This window comes from Sceloporus occidentalis, unplaced genomic scaffold (genome assembly GCF_023333645.1).
Source record: "Sceloporus occidentalis isolate IW3139 unplaced genomic scaffold, rSceOcc1.0.p SCAF_225, whole genome shotgun sequence".
In the NCBI taxonomy this organism is placed as follows: domain Eukaryota; kingdom Metazoa; phylum Chordata; class Lepidosauria; order Squamata; family Phrynosomatidae; genus Sceloporus; species Sceloporus occidentalis.
This window is the reverse complement of record NW_028317205.1, coordinates 431,096-450,612: the sequence shown is the minus strand read 5'-3', so window position 1 is coordinate 450,612 and position 19,517 is coordinate 431,096. Positions and strand designations below refer to the sequence as shown.

Sequence of the window (19,517 nt, the reverse complement as noted above, 5' to 3'; positions counted from 1 at the left end):
CTTTGTGCGTTGTCCTTGTCCTGTAGTGTGGACTGCATCGGAGGATTCATCTTTTCTTCTTCTTCATCTTGGGGTACCACGCTTCCATCACCCTCAGCCCTGTGCCCTGCATGAGGATTCGCACCTTGGGAAACCACATGATGTTCTGGCTGGGGCAAGACTTCGCGGTTGACGTGGTGGCTCCTGGACGCTGAATGTTTCTTGGACTTCCTAGATGATTTGGTCGTTGACTGTATAGGAGCAGCAGATATGAGCGCGGATATTGTCCACTCTTGTTCTGGAGTTGGCGATATCTCATCCTTCAGTGTTGTTGGCTGCATAGTTCCCTTCTCTGCTATGGTCCTGGTATCAGGGGACACTTGCCTCGGTACCTCTCTTGACTCTATAGGCCACAAAGACGTAGGAGCTTCTGGATTTTCATTAGTGTGACTGCTTCTGTTTCTAGTTTCTTCCTGGATGGTTTCGTAGCTGGTGGCATGAGTTGGGTTATCTGCAACAATCAGATAAAAAAAGTAATGGATTTTAGATCAATTAAAGTGGCACTTGGGTCGATTTGGAGTCCATGTTATATCAATAAATGTGTCCATGTAAGAGCCATTCTTTAATATTACGAAAAGCCTTAGTTTCACTTTTTTATGGCATTGACAGTACCTAACCTCAGAGGTGGTAGATGATTAACGTTACACAGTAAGAGCTCAATCAAAGTGGTGGTACAGGAGAGCTTTCCCTCTGAAGAAGGCTCTCTAGCTGTTGTTGAATAGAAGATCCACAAATCTCTCCCAGCTGCCACGTAACAGTTTTATGAAATTCAGGAAATTATTTTTATACTGTAGGTTTTAACATTTTCGCTGGTCTAGGTTTACCAAAGAGACAGAATTCTCCTGTTCAAATTACTATATAAATCCTCACTTTTAGTTTGGAGAGGTCTTCATGCTCAACCTGTCCTTTTGTCATTATCACCTGTTGATTTCACTCCACTGACCTGTCTGGACCTCCGCGTGGCCTTCACTGCTTCCATTCAGGTGCCTTTCCTCATCATCCTCAAAAAACTGAGCAGACTGCAATATTGAGGTCTCTTCTGTCTCCTCACTGGAGAAGCCCGAACCTTGATGTGAGTGGAGAAACTCCTGCATAGGATCTGGCTCCTGGTACCCCTCGCCGTCATGGTCATCAGAATCCAACCCCCTCAGCTGGGATAAGGGAAAGTCCAGCAGCGAGGTGGACGAAAATCCTTCAGAATGGGGTTCCTCGGCATCAACAGAAAGAAAACAGAGGAACCCTACAAAGAACCAGGATAGTATTCATAAAAATATGTTTATTACATAAATTACATTTGGCATTGTGATCACTAGTTTAATCCTTATTTAAAACTGGTAATATTGTATTTATAACCCATTCCATCCAAAAGAAATTCTGTATTATTTGTAAATTGTATTGCTATAGGTCAATAGATCCCCTGATGTCTCTCTTTTCTAGGAGCTCAGAATGTTCGCTGGGTATGATATCTATATTTACATTCACAGTTCCTTATATTTTAATTCTACGTTAAGACATGTGCGCCGTGGCATAAATATTTAGGTTCATTAAGCGTGGCCGTATGTTTATTTCTGTGGATGGGGAGTCTTCCCAGTTCTTCTCGGTTGCAGACGCCACGCTGCACCGCCTAATGGGAGACAGCGTGTAAGTGTCACGCACACACACATGAATTAATTTGCGTGATCCTCCAGGGCCTGTTTAGGACGATGAATCTCTAGCAGCCACCGAGGATTTTAATCTCATTACACAAAACACAACCTCAGACAAAATCAACAAAACCAGCAGGTCCTGAACCAACAGCGGCTGCCGTCCGGGGCATTAAATATCCGCTTGTTTCCTATCGTAGGGACGGCCGCCCTGGCAGAAAAGAGCTTGCGATATAACGTAGGCTTATGGAATATAAGGGGAAAAAATTCAACTTCTGCAAATGAAGTCGGTGTCATCGGATCCAGTGCTTAATAATTGCAAACAATCGGAAAAAAAATACCCTGTCTTCATCAAAACATTTTACATTGTCTGGTTTTACACATTTCTCATCTTCTTCTCCGGGGCTGTAAATGAGACAGGCATGCAAATTGTAATTTCTTATTTTAAAGGGCGAGAGTCGCAGGTTCTCAGATCCCTGCATAGTTTTTTAATCTTATATGCATAAAACGAAGAGCGTTTCGCTGCGGCAAAGAGTAAATTTAGGTAATGCAACAAATGATGGGGTGCTGAGCTTACCCAAAAATAGATGCCTTGGCAGAAGCATATTGACGTCAGTGCTGGCACACCTTCTGGGCAGAGGGCATCTCTGCTTCCCAGGGATGGGCACGAAATGCCAGATCTCGTCTTGGTGTCTCTTAGATGTTCTCCAAAGTCTCTCCGTGAAGCTCTGGGCCAGTGTGGACTCAGCAGTCTCCAGGAGAATCACAACTGTAGGTGGAGTCCGGCTGCCTGGCTGTAAAGGGCTGTCCCTTTAAATGTTATACTTCACAAGCATGCGAGCAGCATCTGGCAAATACACAGCTCCAAGTTATATGAAGTGGGGGTCTCTGCTGTGTAATGTGTGTGTGGGGGGTGTCTCTGCTGGTTAACTGCGGTGTAATGTGTGTGTGGGGGTCTCTAATGGGTATCTGCTGTGTAACGTGGGGGGTCTCTGATGGTTAACTGTGGTGTAATGTGTGTGTGTGGGGGGTCTCTGCTGTGTAATGTGGGGGGGGTGTCTCTGCTGTGTAATGTGGGGGGGGCGTCTCTGATGGGTAGCTGCTGCGTAATGATCTCAAATGCAGTGCTGTGATCCTGTTTTTGGAATTCCACACGTAAGGATTGGGGGTTACGCTCCGGGGTATAAATCCAGTGGTTTCTGGATGCTGCTCTATGCAGATGATGGCATTCAGGGGCAGTTATACAGGGTGAGGTTGGCTGACCTGGGGTATAAAGGTGGTGTATTTCCCTGTAATCACACCCCAGCTATTTAATCTCACACCCTGTTGCATCTCCTCCTCACAAGCCTAGCCTGGAATTGGTGCCTTTTAGTCACCCATGTAAGCTCGAGTTGCCCCCTTGCCCATCACCCCTATCCGCTGGAGACGCTCCCCTCCTGCCTGCAGGGCTGGTGCAGTGTCTGCCCGCATCTCTCCACGGCTCCCTCACGGTCCTAGAGCCTGCCCCTCCGGCAAATCGCCTTGTACATCAGGATTAGAGAACAAGTCATAAACCATTTACCACCCTGACTGCCGGATCAGGGCACTTTCCTTAATGAAGTCAACATCCTACTTTTATCGAACTTGGCCATGTATTGGAAGACATTACAAGTATTATCATTTATAGAACCAGCAATTAACCTGTTAGCTGCCAAAGAGCCTGTGGGAGAATCCCTTAATTTTTATTAGGTATCAAAGCACAGAGGGTGGCTAAGATGGTGCCCATCTTAACGCCTCAACAATTAAACGTTACAGTGCTAAAAACCCATCCAGCTCTGTTCCTTAACCTATTTCAAAATAGACCTTTTATACACTAATTTCCCCTGACTGCGTCTTTATTACATTTATACCGAGCAGCAGGGCTTTTCCTCAGCCAGACAGCACATTACGGTGACCTGATTTAGTAGATCGGTGTAGTTTCCCCTCTAATTAGCCATCTGCTATTTTCTTGCTGTATAAAATTAGCCTACAGACATCCGCGTAAACCAGGGGTGGGCAATTAATTTTCCCATGGGGCCACATGAGAAATTGGAATGGTTTTAGAGGGCCAGACCTCTACAAACTACAAACTCCGAAGCCTTGTCCATTTTGTTAACTTATGTGCTGTTTAATAAAGTTATTCAAGCCTACGTCATTGGTAGAGGTGCTTGAATAAGTAAGGCCTGAATAACTATTAGCACAGCACAGAAGTGAACAAAATGAACAAGGCTTCGGAGTGCATACCGTATTTTTCGCTCTATAAGACGCACCTGCTGATAAGACGCACCTAGATTTTAGAGGAGAAAAAAAAGGAAAAAATATTTTGAGCTAAAAAATGGGCTAAAATATTTATTACAATAACTGAATAAGCTATGAACACAGTAAGACACACGCAGTAAGACACACACAGACACAGTGAGACACACACAGACACAGTGAGACACACACAGACACAGTGAGACACACACAGACACAGTGAGACACACACAGACACAGTAAGACAGACACAGTAAGACACACACAGACACAGTGAGACACACACACAGACACAGTAAGATACACACACACACAGTGACACACACACACAAACACAGTAAGACACACACACACAGTAAGACCTCCCTCCCTAACCCCCCTTCTCAGTATCTCCCCTCTAACTCCCTAACCCCCCCTTCTCAGTATCTCCCCTCTAACTCCCTAACCCCCCCTTCTCAGGATCTCCCCGCCCCGGTCACTTACCTTAAACTCCTGTGTTGGAAGCGTGAGGCGTTTGTCTCGGGTGCCGGCGCTTCACTGCTGATCGCCGGCGTCTGACGTCATATGCCGGCGCCCAGCGTAAAGCGCCGGCACCCGAGACAAACGCTTCCAACACAGGAGTTTAAGGTAAGTGACCGGGGCGGGGGGGGGGACACCGGACTCATTGGTGAGTCACCAGGACACTCTTTGCGGGCCGGTCCGAGCTATTCAGCGGGCCGGATGTGGCCCGCGGGCCGTGCTTTGCCCAGGTCTGGCGTAAACAATGCTTCAGGCAAAGGGCACAGAATCCAGATTTAATGTCTATATTGATTAGAGTCCATTTATTGTCTGCATAAAAACTTTTTTTTGCTTAATCACGCTAAAAAAAGTTGGCAAAACACTAAGCTTAATGAAAGCAGCAAAGGGTATCGTTATAGGAGGACTCTTTTAATCGGTCCTCTAATCTATAAGTTATTTTGCTCCTTTTCTTGGCATTCCAGAAACTTTAATTAGCAAAATGACAGAAGATATTTGCAATTTTATCAATGAAGCAAAATAAAAATAAAAAAAGTTTAAAGCCCGATTTAAAATGGGAATTACCATTAAAAGCTAAAGCTCAATGTGTAGCGGTACCAAGATTGACATCCATATCCTTGAAGACGTGAGGCTACGGGATTATTTACTTTTCAAATAGGATTTATTTTTATTTTTATAAATCTATGCAAAACCACAGCAAGCGCTCACCCTACAAGAAACTGCGCGATGTATACGAGAACTCAAGCCGATTCCTCGCAAGACCACAAAGAAAAGATTCTCTTAAAAGGCAACCGAGTTACCATAGCAACGTCTCGGACATAGCACTCAGCGCTTGGTCGTCGTAAATACCGCACTCCAGATGCATTTGTTTGAATGGGTGAAACAAAAGTATAAACATATCAATACTTCTCAGTAGCACTGACTTAATTTCTAAAGTCCCATTACATTATCAAGGGAAACACGGCCCCTTTTCACCCACCTATAGGACATCGGAAATAATCACGCAACATGGCGACAAGAAAACTGCTTATATTTCATTAGAAAAAACAATTACAAATTACTTTATTCACTATACAAAAATAATGAGGTTCCTGCAAAACATCTGACAGACCGCTGGCACTAATACTAGAAGAAAGGCGTCAGGCTCAGGAATATATTCCATGGAAAAGTTTTTAAATTGCCACAAGTATAACAATTTTGGGGGGGGGGGGGAGCAATGTCTGAGGAATTATCCATTAGATACAGCTTTTTGGTTTCCAACCAGTATTTACATACAGGGACCCTCCTCAAACCAACACAATTGCCCCAACAAGCCCTTCCGGGGGTCCATATGAGACAGTAAGCGCAGCTCCTGCGATAGACTCTGAAACAGTCTAATGTAAGCGGAAAAGGTCGTCGGTGGGGACGTCAGAATTACAATGAAAAGTCCAGTCTCAAAATTGCTGAACGATTAGCTTTTTCTTCACGTCGTGCGAGAACCTGTTCATCTTAAACAACTCGCTGTCGTAAAACGCCGAGAGGTTGTGGATGTTAATCTGACGAGCCTAAAATTAATGAAAAATTTCATTTTAATGCAATTACATAAAAACTATAAAAATGTTGCAATGAGCTTAAGAAAAAATCAAAACCCCTTAAGACGCATTGTGAGCCTGTACATGTACAGGCTTTGTCATGAAGGGGTTAAAAGGGGCAACAGGACAGTTAATGCTTTTTTGCCGACTTTTGGTAAGCTAGATGTAGACATGCATTGGCAGAAAGGAATTCTGTAAATTCTGCTTTGTTTAGCATAACATACTGTGAGAAGTGCACAGAAACATACAAAGTTGCGGAGATTTCCTCTAAATTGTCAACTTTCTCATACAAACAGAAGCCCGAATTGGCAACACAACTCCGATTTATTTGCGTGGCGAAGCCAAACACGATCTATGCGAACTCCCTGGCAGGACGTCCCCAGACAAATTAATCTGCTGAGTGCAGTGGTTTTATTTATGGAGCTTATTAAATTTAAAGAACCGCCAAGGGTGCAAATGTTAACCCATTAAGACTTCTAAAAACATTACTTCTTTCAAGGAAACTTTTTTTTTTTTTAGGATTAACAAGGATTCTTAGACTAAAAAGTTATTTCGAGCTGGGAGACCGAAGGCGATACAGAGAGCTCAAACATCACAAAAAGGAGCAGCAGCCTTACCTTTTCTACCAGATCTTTCTCAGATACTTCTACGGTGTCTTGTTGGGCACCGTATCGGTTTCTCTGGTAAGTGACCTGTTCTGCCACCAGTTGCTTTAGAATAAACAGCAGCAATTCATTGTTGTCCCTTCGGAATGCCAGGTAACGTGCAAATGTCTGTTTAAAAATAATAAGAATAAAAATAAATAAATAAAAAGACTGAAAAAGCAGACTAATAAAGACTTGTCTCACAGTAGCAAAAGATGAATATAGTTTGTAGTTAGAGCGTAAATGGTTACTTTTCCCATATAATATCCCTTTTTTCAGACTTAAAGCCAGCCACATTTACTGCCATTGTTACTCCAGCATACGCTGCAGAAGGAGCAGGACTTGGCTGCTTCACATAGCATTGGTGCTGGATATAGGCATTTAAAGAGGAGATGCGGCAAAACCATTCTATGGAAAAGTTACAGACAAAGCCGTCTCACCTTTCTCATGCTCCTCATGACACTGAATTTCTGAGTATCGATGAAGCTCTCGAGCATGACCCTGATCGCCATGTTCACGTCATCTTCCACCACGTAATCTCGCAGGTGCATGCGTGCATGAGACTCCGCCATGCGGATCACGGACTCAATGTGTCGCACCGTGATTGGGATACTTCCGGTTGCCTATGCGTAAGAAGAGAGAGACCAAGGGAGGCCGGTCAGCGCAGGATGAATTCATGCGCAAGAGAAGCGTACCTGAACTTCAGACATCTAAGTAGTTAAATGCGTTTAACGGTTTGAATGTCAATGGTGGCTAGAGAGTTCTGCAAGGGCAGAAATCCAAAATTTATTAAATTACTCCCTAGACTCAGGAGAGGCCATTACAACAAAAACGACTGCGCCATCTAGTGGTTGAGTAGAATGCATTCAACATCCAAACTACAAAAGCATTAAAGAACGGTTATTTTTTCAAAGATATTAAATTCACCTACAGATTATAGCCACATGTTTATGGCACAAGCCCATCAGCAAGGGATGACCAACAAAGTAACCTACATACCATAGATTCCTTCCTTAGATCACTATACATCCTTGCCACTTTATCTTGATCCATTTGGTTCAGTTTAGGGCGAACCTTCTCCTTGGCATACATGATGTACTTTCTTAGTAACTCCTGGGGTAATGGTTCAACTCCAAACGTATTGGGCAACACCAACTCCTCTGTATCTCCACTATCTTTATTGTTCGGGTGATGCTTTATGTGGCTTCCCACCACAAACCTTGCAAGCATTTCATCCTAAGAGCCAAGACAGACCGTACCCAGCATTACACCTTAACTCATAACCCATAAGTAAAGATATTTCACTGAAACACAGCATTGGGGGCAGGTTTAAAACAAACAGAAGTAAAATCAAGTACCTGAACAGGATCCACCGTGTCCCTCACGACACAAAGGATGTCAAACCGAGACACAATGGGTTCTGTCAAATCCACATTCTCCGAAAAGGTTAATGAAGGATCATAGCGGCCGCCTGGAAACCAGAGAAAAATACTGAACAGTCCGTTGTGTTAATAAACGTTTTTTTGTGGTATTTACTAGTCCATGGGGCAAAAGTTATCAAATGGTCCCCATTTTAACAGCCGGATTAAAATACCTACAAGCTCTTGGTTTAACAAATAGACAAAAGTTATCCTGTCTCTTGCTTTTCTTTATATAGTGTGGATACACAATGTCCATTTTCCGGCTTCCCTATTACACAAACTGGAAACTCTGAATCAAACCTGTTTTAAAAGCACAGGACCCTGTAACCAGTATGGCAATGAACCACAGCAATCTCTGCCGGGTGCTTTTTGACACTAATCCTTTTGAGAGCTGCATCAGCGCTGTTGGGTCTCTAAAGACCATCTGATCCCCCATGGCGTTGACGTACCAATAGGGTTTGAAGCGGCTATGACGGTGCATCGAGCCTGCAGGGAGGTGACAATGCCGGCTTTGGAGATGGAAATACTCTGCTGTTCCATGGCTTCGTGGATACTGGTTCTGTCCTGGTCATTCATCTATAAGAGCAAAATTAAAACAGAATGAAGTTTAACCTCAAATTTTTTTTTTTTTAATTTTTTTTTAGGTGTATGCTTAGACTAGCAGGCCGGGATATTTTGGCACCTACCTTGTCAAATTCATCAATCAGGCACACTCCTCTGTCTGCCAAAACGAGAGCTCCAGCTTCCAACGTCCACTCCTTCGTGACCGGATGGCGCTGCACATAGGCAGTCAGACCCACAGCGGAAGCTCCCTGTCCGGTGGTGAACACGGCTCGGCTGGCTACTTTCTCAATGTACTTAAGAAACTGGGACTTTGCTGTACCCGGGTCACCGCACAGCAACACATTGATGTCCCCTCTGACCTTGTGTTTGCCACCTGGGTGAGAAAGATGTAAATAACAAGAATTTTATAACGATCAGTCACACTAATCAGCATACCGAGAAAATGCAAGAACCCACAAATTATTTTTCAGCCTGGGATATCGGTACACTTATTCTAATGTTGTGGGTTTTTTTTGTTAAAGTTTAGGCTTAGGAAACAATAAATCTGTGCTTGGCCAATGAAAACCATAAAAACCACCTACCTGGGTTCTTTGCTTCCCCTCCGAACAGAGCAAGTGCCAACGCTCTCTTGATGTCTTCATGCCCATAGATGGATGGAGACATACTTGCAAAGATCTGCAGAAAAAGCAGTTTCAGCCACGCTACAAAAACACGCACAGCTCTCAAATCGGACAGGAGTTCACACGCGCGCAACGTTCTTACAACTCACCCTTTCACCAATCCGTTCGTCTTTGGACAGCGCTATTATAGTTTTGAGGTCCTCGTCTGTGAGCTCTCCCACGGCCACCTTGTCATCTCTCTTTGTGATGTGATTGGCCATGATAACCGTGGCAAACACCGGGAAACCGCTGGAAGTGTTGAGAGACCCGTCATAATTGTTGTGGTAGATACCAGTAAGTTCCTAGGGAGAAAGAACAAACATGATGCCTGTCCGCATTGGCTTAAGTCATCATTTGCCCATAAAGCTTAAGATTTGACTTACTATGTCATCTCCGGGTTTACAGCTGTCCACCAGATCCGCAAGCAGGATGGCATCCTTGGAGCGTGGCAACCTTCCTGCTGCCACTTTTCCAGGGCTCTCCTGGATGGTTATTCGCTGGTAGTTTTGGTACACAGTCTGTCACAGAACATATAAAAAGAGTGTATTACATTCTATTCGGCCTGTTAAACAGTCCCAAACTTGCACTGGATACTTTGCACGAGTAAATCGTTCACCATGAAAACATTTGCTCCAGCTACACACAAGCCTCTGTCAATTGCATTGAGGGCCACGTACCTCCTCCATGTTTATTTCAAAGGGCCCCAGAGACTGACACTCGGGGCATGAGCCTGGCTTCACTTCTTGGTTCTGCGATTGGAAGAAGGGTCCCATGATGGAGTTGCACTTGCTACAGTTGTATTTCACCATGCTGAGCTGAGGCAAGACGCCAGTACAACAGGTCACCACCCCGCTGGTTCGGATTAGCTGGTTCAGATGCAGCTGTCTGAGGTGGGCACGAAAAATAAACGGCATCAGTAGAGAAAGAATTTCAGTTGCTTAATACTTTTATAGCACGGTTGTACAGTGTACAACTTCAGGGGGGAATCAGACCCCAGATACAGAACACTGTGTCCCGCATTACAAGCCTTTGGAGCTCACCTCAAAGACCTCAGCTCCTCGACCAATGGAAGGTGGGATATACGGACGTGGATCTCTCTAGCGATGCGGTCATACTTGGGGTACATGACCAGCACAACTTCCTTGGCCGCCTCATCGAATATCTTGAGCATTTCTGCTGGAGCTTCTGGCAAGAAATATGCCAAGACGTGCTCACGGGCAGCCAGATCCTCGTAATTCACCACCAAGCTCTCCTTGTTCTCTGGAAACAGATTGCAGACGCCCTTAAAAGCGTGTCGTACTTTAAATCTTTACATTCCGCAGCCGGGTGTTTCGGTGACCGCGACACACCAGCCAGGTTTTGAGGAGAAAGCGTACCTTTACACATGTCACTGATCTTCTCCTTGAAGACGTTGTGCCCATGTTCGTCAACGTGAGTCCTCAGGAAGTTCTTGAATCGATGGTAAATCTCCAGGCGGGTCGCTGCCATGGACACCCACTCTCTCACCGTGTAACCTTTCATGTCTTCCAGATTCTCGATGCTTTCTATCATCTCCTCATCTTCATCGGGAGCGCCTTCAGCAGCACGCTCAGCCATTCTGCGCTTCCGAGCTGGACGATCTTCATCTTCATCGTCGCTATCTGTTAGAAAATAAAAAGTTTACAAAGGCTGACAAGAGAGGAAAAAAAAAAAAAAAAAAAAAAAAATAGATGTGCGCAAGATCAACATACATCAGTAACCCCCACCTATAGAGCACTAGACGTACCATAGAGCAGCCCCCTGCGCATGCGTCCCAGGTCATGCCCCGACTCCCGATCTCGTATTTTCATGGCCTGCTCCGCGGCGTCCCTCTGACTGGCTGTTAATTCCTCTGCGTCTTCATCATCCAACCCCTCGGCCTCATAAACATCCAGTTCAGAGATCGGACGGTAATCCCTTAAACAAACAAAAAAACATCAGTAAGACCAGTCCTAGCTCTTGTCTAATAAACCCCGATCTTGTTTTGTTAAATACCTTTCCATGCCATCCCCAATCAGTTCCTCTCCATCCTCCTCCTCATCCACCGGGAGACCCTCATCACCCAGGAGTCCTTCGGACTCATCTTCAAAAGGCGGGAGATCCCGACCAGGGCTGGATGTCAGGGCATCCCCTCGCCTTGACCCGGTCCTGGGGCTCGTTGCGACGCTGAACGATTCTGATGAATCCTGAAAGAAAATAAAAAGCATATATCACAAAAACAATCTTTACAAACACGTGGAACTGGTTATGATGTCATCACCCCGCTGTTTCTACATCATTGTTAAGCTGAATCATACTCCTGTACCAATAACGCAAACAGATGTATGGAGCAAATAAGTTACCCATACGCAGGATTCTGACAGCTCCCCGGGGAGTATAGTAAATAAGGGCTCTGTATACATTCGTTGGGTCCAAAACAGAAGGATCTTTAGGGATTGCCATAGTTCTGTTTGGGGGCCCCTATGTCAGGGGACCAAGTACCCACTGTATATAATAAAAAAAAAAAAAAAAAAAAGTAATAAAAAATAAAAAAGATGCCCACAGAAAAGCAGTAAGCTTGATGAGGTCATCAATGACAACCAGGGCATCAGGAAAATTATTCCAGCAGTTACCATAGTGACTGCTCCACATTTAGACAATACCCAGAACAGCTATTATACTTATTGAGCTACAACGTTGACAGACACTAATAACTCGATTTAATTCCACTTTAAACGCTTAGTTATTCTCCTCTGTAGATCTACTTATGTTGTATTCGTGGGATTTCGTTTTAAACTGCGGACCAGGCCGAGGTACAACTAAATACCACATTACCCTCACCCATAAGGCATGGCGAGCGCGACAGGGATATTTATTGCAATGCAAATGAGAGCCTGCTCCGCTGGTGCCGAGGAGTAGTTCCCTGTATGGACTAACAAACCGCACTATGCACTTTTTGTGACACCCAGTGCTGTCCTATAAATACACTCACCGCCATGCTGTAGCTCTCCGGGTATCCGCTCTGCGCCTACACTCTAAGCGAGTTTGGCGCGAAACCCTCACGTGACCCCCAATAACCGCGCGAAAAGCTGTCCAGTCAAGAGACAGCCGCCCCCTTCCTTATTAATATGTATCAACCTACTAGGCGGGGCTTTAGTGCAGCGCAACGGAGACAGCCGGGGCTGGAGGGTGTGTTTAGGTTCTGAATATGCATTAAGAATATGATAATGAGATCATTGTCGCTTGGAATGTCTGGGCCTATGCAGCGCTACTTAAATGCATTTTATTCATGCAGGGTGCCTGGCAGCTATGGCTTCCAAGAGGTTCTACAGCAGCTGATGCCATCTATGGTGGCCACTGTACTACCCCGCTGTGCCGCTTGCCTGTCTTGGGTTGCTTTCTCCGTCACGATCCCAAAACCCTAGCAATATGTTTAATTTATGTACAGCACTGCGGAATATGATGGCGTTATATAAAACAATAATAGTAAATGGCATTTGTTACAGAGGCACCCTGCGCGGAAACTGAAATGATGCCCATCGGGTCCCGTCTGCATCCTGCCGACTGTTTTTGGTTTTCCTGGCCTATTGGCAACCTTGAAATGCCAGCTCTCCGTCTGGTGCTGTGTGTGCGAATGTGGAAGACTGTTGTGCAAAAGTAGGCACACGTGTCAGACCACTTCTCTCACAATTGCCCCATATTTCATTGGGAGGGGGCAGAAGCGCTTACTTGACCCTGCCAGCTGATGCTCATGGATGCTGGTTTGCTGACTCCAGGCTAAAGATGATGCTGTAAATCTTTTTGGTACTGTGAATATTGAATATGTGCCTTCAGCTTCTCAGCAGATATTTTTATGTTAACCCTGAGTGTCCTTTTCTGTGCGACTCTAGGTACAATGAAAGGTTAAGAGTGGACGGGTGTTTGGCTATTTCTTGCTCCAAGTAAGTTAAAAGAAACTGACCAAGTCTATTCAAGGACCACAATGAGGGGGGTCAGAAGTGATTGATCATCTCAGCTGCAAACATGGTCTTTGATATAAACTGACCATAATAGGATGAATGGTTTTCTGTATCTTTCTGTATGTATATTTCAGGACACTTGCTACGTAGACAGATCTTAGCACGTAGCTGTCTTGTTTGTAAAGGTATATAAGACATGCTGTTTTCATTGAGAGAGAGTAGTCTGGCTGATGACACTCCCGCGTGTGCACGAGCAATAAAATCTGCTTATTCAACTCTTTTGGAAAGAATCTGTGTCTCAAAGTTATTGAGCATTCACAGTACTCTAGCCCTAGAGCTCTCCGTGACGCGGAACCGATTGTCAGCCTCTCGTCTTAGAACTCTGACATTCTTGGTACCTGGCATAAGCAGGGATCCCACCGAGTCGCTATTTCACTTTGTAGGCAGTAATCAGTAAAAATTTGGCCATTAGTTGGGGCAGAAAAGGTGGAAATCCTAAGTATGAGTGAACTCCAGGGAGAGAGTCCCTCCCGGCAAATGGATTTGGTGTGCAGATACGGCTGGGTCATAGAGGCACTTTATTGTTTGCCCCCACCTTGCACTTTTTTCATGCGTAGCATACTTTTGGGCTTGGTTGGGTATTTACTGAAATTGCTGCCGTGGAGCCGCGTTCCTGAAGAACATCTTTGGAGAAGACCGGGAAGACCCTAAAAGGAAGGGGCTACGTATTATTTTGGGGACAGTGGCCTCATAAGAAGATTAGGCACACGGTGTTCCTCTGTGACCTTTTAACGGCACGAGCACCTTCACCCATTTCTCTTACACCTCAATTTCTAGTTTTGTTGCATAATTTTACTGGAGCAAATATTTCACATACTGAAGGTTACCAATGTGAGCATCTCAGAGTTCTAATAAAAACCTATTCCTGCTTCTACAGTACCCGCCGCCATTTGTTATCAGATTAAAAAAAAAAAAGGGTTTTCCCAACAACATGCCAAGCCATATACTATATATATATATATATATACATACACAGTATGAGTTATTATATATTATTATTAGTGGCTATATATATATATATATATATACATACACATAAAATATATATTAGACCAAGTGTATATTGTCTTACGTTGTTTTACATGTCAGCTTTATATATTAGCTGACCCTCGAAACCTTTAAATATTAACTCTTTCATAACCGATTATTTATACTGTAGTGCTTCAAATTATTCCTCATCAGCTTTTTGTGTCACGGAAGCTGTAGCTCATCATGTGGCGCTCAGAGAGGCATCTTTAAATAAGTGAAAATCTGACACTCCAGCTGTGGGTGACAACTCCCATCATGCGCAGAAAGTGGGCAACTATTAATGATCGTAAGAACAGCTTATATAAACCGGCGTTTCATAACTTGCTTCTTACATAATCGGCCATAGTTACAAAGAGCAATTCTGGGCAAAACGTGAGGCAATCACCATGGTCACTGCTTTTTGCACCGGAATATCTCTTTCTAAATATTACTAAAGCTTTTATAAGGGGACTCCAAGTCGTTTAGTTAATATATATTATATATATTGCGATTTGGGACAGAGGGAGCCTGCGCTTCATGTAGTCCCTGATCACATGACCCGTGCCGTTCCCTGTACTGTAGTAGACTGAGTGAGGAATCCGGAAGTGTTTATCTCCATCTGACATTCGGGGCTCCGCAGGATTCTCAGCTGACAGTCGAGCGATCGATCCACATTTGATCTTTAGACTAAAGGGAAACGGAATAGTTGGGGTTGATTGAAAGGAGGAGAGGTAGGACTAGGAGCCAGACAGTAACAGGTAGGAAGCAGAAACGTATCTCTCTTGCCCTTGGGTCACTTGTTCCTCACCTCATTCACCCTCGTGCCCCCTCCCAATTTATTGTAGTACAGTTTTACCCCCCCACCCCCGGTCGCCTCTCTTAACTCTACTACAGTCCGCACTGTTTACCTGTGAGTCTGGCCAGACACCCCCCCCCCCGCTGTCACATGACACTTCCATTCATTAGATTGGAAAACCTCTAAACAACATTATCGACAATATTCTTCTTTATTAATAACATGTGCAGAACATTCAGCATTTGGGTAACTTTCCAGAGCCATGTCCTCGTATTCACCATATTCACCGCGCCTCAATAGGTGAGGTCAGAATAACTATAAGATGCGTTCCGTAATGCAGAGGCTATTATCATTATTATTAGCATCATCATTATTATTATTAGTAGTTATGGCTTCTCTGTGCGTGTTGCCAGGTTTGCTATTCACATCACTATGCCAGATACCATATATCTGAGCTGCTCCTGCTTTCTTCTGTCTGAATGTTTTATGTTCATTTTAGTAAATGCCAAAAATGAAACTATTTGCGATTTCTCTTGACATTCCTGTTTTTTTTGTTTTTTCCAGTAAGGTATTTGACTGTGGGCCAACTCAAACATATCAAAAGAGCGGTGAGTTGAATGAAGACAAATATTTAACTTTCATTTTTTTTTGTCTTTTCTAAGTCTCTCATTCTTCTCGCTGTCTTTATCTTCAAATGGAAGCTAATACATGTTATAGTCTGTCACTTTTGATGTATGCAGGATTTCAGTTTTCCGTTTAAAAAAAAAAAAAAAAAAGGATTTCTGTCTATTATTGACTCCCTCACAGTATTAACCTCTACCATATCTGCTGGGAAACTGTTCTGTTTATCTACCACCCACCCCGTAAAGTAAAAGTTCCTTCCATTACCTCTAACTTTCTAATTTTAGATTATTCTTGTTCTCTTGTTCTATAGGCAGTGGCTTGTTTTATGGCTAGGGACTTTCTATCAATTATTTTTTTTTTTTTTTTTTTTTTTAAATTTTACTCTATTTCTTTTATCAAATAAATAAATACAATAAAACCAAATAGACAGTATTCACAAATTTATAACCCCCTCCCAACCCACCCTGTGTCTGCAAGGGGAAGAAAAAAAATAAAAAAAATTAAATACATAAATAAATTATATATCACCATAGACCCCGAGTAAATTGGAAGTCCCTCATTTTCTTTTTGGATTCTCCACTTCTATATTGTTCATATTGTTTTATTTGGTCAATCAAATTTAACCACTGGGGTAGTGCGGGGGCTCCTTTATCAAACCATTTCCTCGAGATCAGTAGTCTCCCTAGAAAAAAATTTTTCTTGAAGAGTTTGTTTAACCTACCAAACTGTTCTACATCACCTAGTATTACAACCTTTGGATCTATTACGCCATTACAATTAAATGTACTTTTAAAAAAATTAAATATATCGTCCCAGAAATTTTTTATCATATCACATTGCCACCATAAGTGCAATAAACCCGCATTAAGGGCCCCACATCTGGGACAATCTGAGTTGTCTCTACAATTAACCTTCCATAGCTGATGCGGAGAGTAGTATAGCCGATAAATAATTGTAAGTTGAGTGAATTGGTATTGTTTATTTACAGTGCAAGACCCTGTGTTAATTAGAATACGGTTCCATGAGGCCTCGTCAATAGCCCCAATCTCCTCTTCCCACCTCCTTTTAATCTTATCTCGGAACCTTATATCCATTTCTCCAAGCAACATTTTATAAATAATACTAAGTGTCTTTTTCCCTGTAGTCCTTTTCTGTAAAAATTCAAACAAATCATGTGTCTCAAGTACAAAAAAAACTTCTTATTTTCCATATAATTATATGTGTGTAATAATTGGTTGTACCAAAATTTATGACCATTATCCAAACCATATTCAAATTTAAGCTCATCAAAGTCCTTAATATGGCCAGTAGTAAACAACTGACCAACAAAATTAATGCCTTTTTTAATCCAAAAGTCTCTCCCTAAACCCTTGTGAAACTCCTTAAATTTTAAATTGTGCCATAGACGTGTATGGGGTAAACTTCCCTCAATTTTGCAAATACGTTTAGTTTCTTGCCATACTTTCCTATATGATTTCACCAAAGTTGTATAATCAACCTCCCCTTCCACTTGTAAATCCGTCTCCAACATTTCAATGGGGTTAGAGGTCCCACTAGTTTCTAAAAGAAACCGTATTAATCTTCCATATTCATCTAACCTCAAATTCTGAATCTTCGTAGCTAGAAAGTATAATTTGAAATGGGGTAATGCCCAACCACCCTCGCCCTCCGGTGATGTAAGCTTGGCATATTTCATACGCACTCTTCCTCTTCCTCACAAAAGTTTGCTCAGTGCAGCTTCTAATCCTCTAAACCATTTATCCGGAACCCACACTGGTGAGGGAGACAAAATAAACAAAACCTGCGGGAGAACAATCATCTTCACTAAACTCACTCTATCTGCCAACGATAATGGGAGTTTAGCCCAGGTCTTTTTTTGTATCTTTATACCTAATGGGATAAGATTCTGCTTCATAAAAAGCTCGACTTTACTCGAAATTTTAATCCCCAAGTATTCCACAGGATCCCCCTGACTCAAAATCTTAACCCCCTGGACCTTGGGGCTGCTTGCTGGATTCAATGGGAGAAGTGTTGATTTATCCCAATTAATTTTAAGACCTGAAAGACTACCAAAGTTATCAACCATGTCTATCACTATTGGGAGCATTTTTTCAGTATCTTCGAGAAACAATAATAGATCATCCGCATATAGTATAGTAACCTATGCCATAAAAAACTCCACTCCACCCTATGAAAAGCCTTCATGGCATCCAAAGATAGGATGGAGTGGGAAGAGTTCCTGCCCAGCTGGAGGTTGGCGAAAACTCTTTCAAGATTAGAATGTAATAATCTTCCTGGTACAAACCCTGTCTGATCTTCTCCAATCAGATCCGACACACACCTTGCCAATCTTCTAGCGAGCACTTTGGCTAAGATTTTCACATCAGTATTAAGTAAGGAAATCGGCCGGTATGATCCCACTTTTGCTGGATTTTTATCTTTTTTAAGAATAAGAATAATTACTGCTTCCAACATAGAACTTGGTAGCTGCTTTTCTTTCAGACCTTCAGTAAAAACTGAGCATAACATAGGTAAGAGAGCACCTGCGTATTCCTGATAAATCCCAAAAGGGAGACCGTCCCCTTTTTGAGAAAAGTGCATCCCTCATCTCATCCACCGTAATTTCCCTTTCTAATACATCCTTCTGTTCATCCGAGATCGTAGGTAGAGCACACTCCTTTAAATAATCCTTATCACCCTACCATCTTCCTCTTCAATTGCCAAGATATCACTTGGCAATTGAACTTGGATCATTTGGCCGACTATACTCCCCCCCCCCCAAAATTCTCAGTTTCTGGGGGAGATACAGATCTTAATTCGCCTATATCTTCTCTACCTTCCACTGAGGACACATTTTTTGCTGAGCGGGTTTTCGTCATAACCGGGGAGGCTTTAAGGAATTTGTCAATTTTACCTGCCACAATACACCCTTTTGGAGAGCTAATGCCTGCGGACTTCCAGTATGGATTTTTAGGAGGCATTTTCTATCTCTTCGTATTATCCTAGTATTCCTATTAATATATTAAAAAAAAAAAAATAATTAATAAAAAAGGTGGCAGGCTCAAGCCACCCAGAATATATATATGTATTTTTTCCTCTTTTTTTTTCTCCTTTCCTCCCTTCCCTTTCTTTTTTTTTTCCTTCCTCCCCTCTTCTCCTTGTTCTTTTACTTTATTATCAAATATGTAGAATTCCAGTCTTGAATTGGATTGAATTGAGTTGAAATAATCTAAAACAAATCAGTGTCCAGACCACAGTGCATCTTAATGCTGAACAGGCATTTAGGCAATAAAACCCAACAAACACTTCATCAGCTTTCCAGCTTAACTCCTTTTGCAGTGTCCAGACCGCAGTGCATCTTAATGCTGAACAGGCACTTAGGCAATAAGCCCCAACAAATACTGATGAACAGCTTTCCAGCTTAGCTCCTTTTGCAGTGTCCAGACCGCAGTGCATCTTAATGCTGAACAGGCATTTAGGCAATAAATCCCAACAAACGCTTCATCAGCTTTCCAGCGTAACTCCTTTTGCAGGATATGTAGTTGTAATCAGGTTAGCTCACCACCAGAGGGAGTGCTACCAGATCTTGGCACAGTACATCAGGATAAAAAAAAAACAAAAAAAAAAAACTGCCGTGCCGCCGTATTGCCGCAATATCACCTTGTCCGGTGCCGGGCCACCTGAACCGCCAAACCGCCGGACCGCTCAGGCGCCGAGCCGTCAAGCCTGGATTATAGCCGGC

At 43.1% G+C, this 19,517-nt stretch overlaps 1 protein-coding gene across 1 annotated transcript; it reads right to left on the bottom strand.

The window, feature by feature from the left end:
- Positions 1-5,905: 5,905 nt before the first annotated feature.
- On the bottom strand, positions 5,906-12,326 carry LOC149276763 (DNA replication licensing factor mcm2). The gene is made up of 16 exons (XM_089503308.1): positions 12,321-12,326; positions 11,345-11,535; positions 11,097-11,266; positions 10,708-10,971; positions 10,372-10,591; positions 10,009-10,216; positions 9,715-9,849; positions 9,442-9,633; positions 9,254-9,347; positions 8,795-9,045; positions 8,558-8,684; positions 8,046-8,158; positions 7,687-7,923; positions 7,128-7,310; positions 6,661-6,816; positions 5,906-6,016 (listed from the first exon to the last, which is right to left on the bottom strand). The coding sequence occupies exons 1-16, from the start codon at positions 12,324-12,326 to the stop codon at positions 5,906-5,908; spliced, it is 2,658 nt and encodes an 885-aa protein (XP_089359434.1).
- Between the last annotated feature and the right edge of the window lie 7,191 nt (positions 12,327-19,517).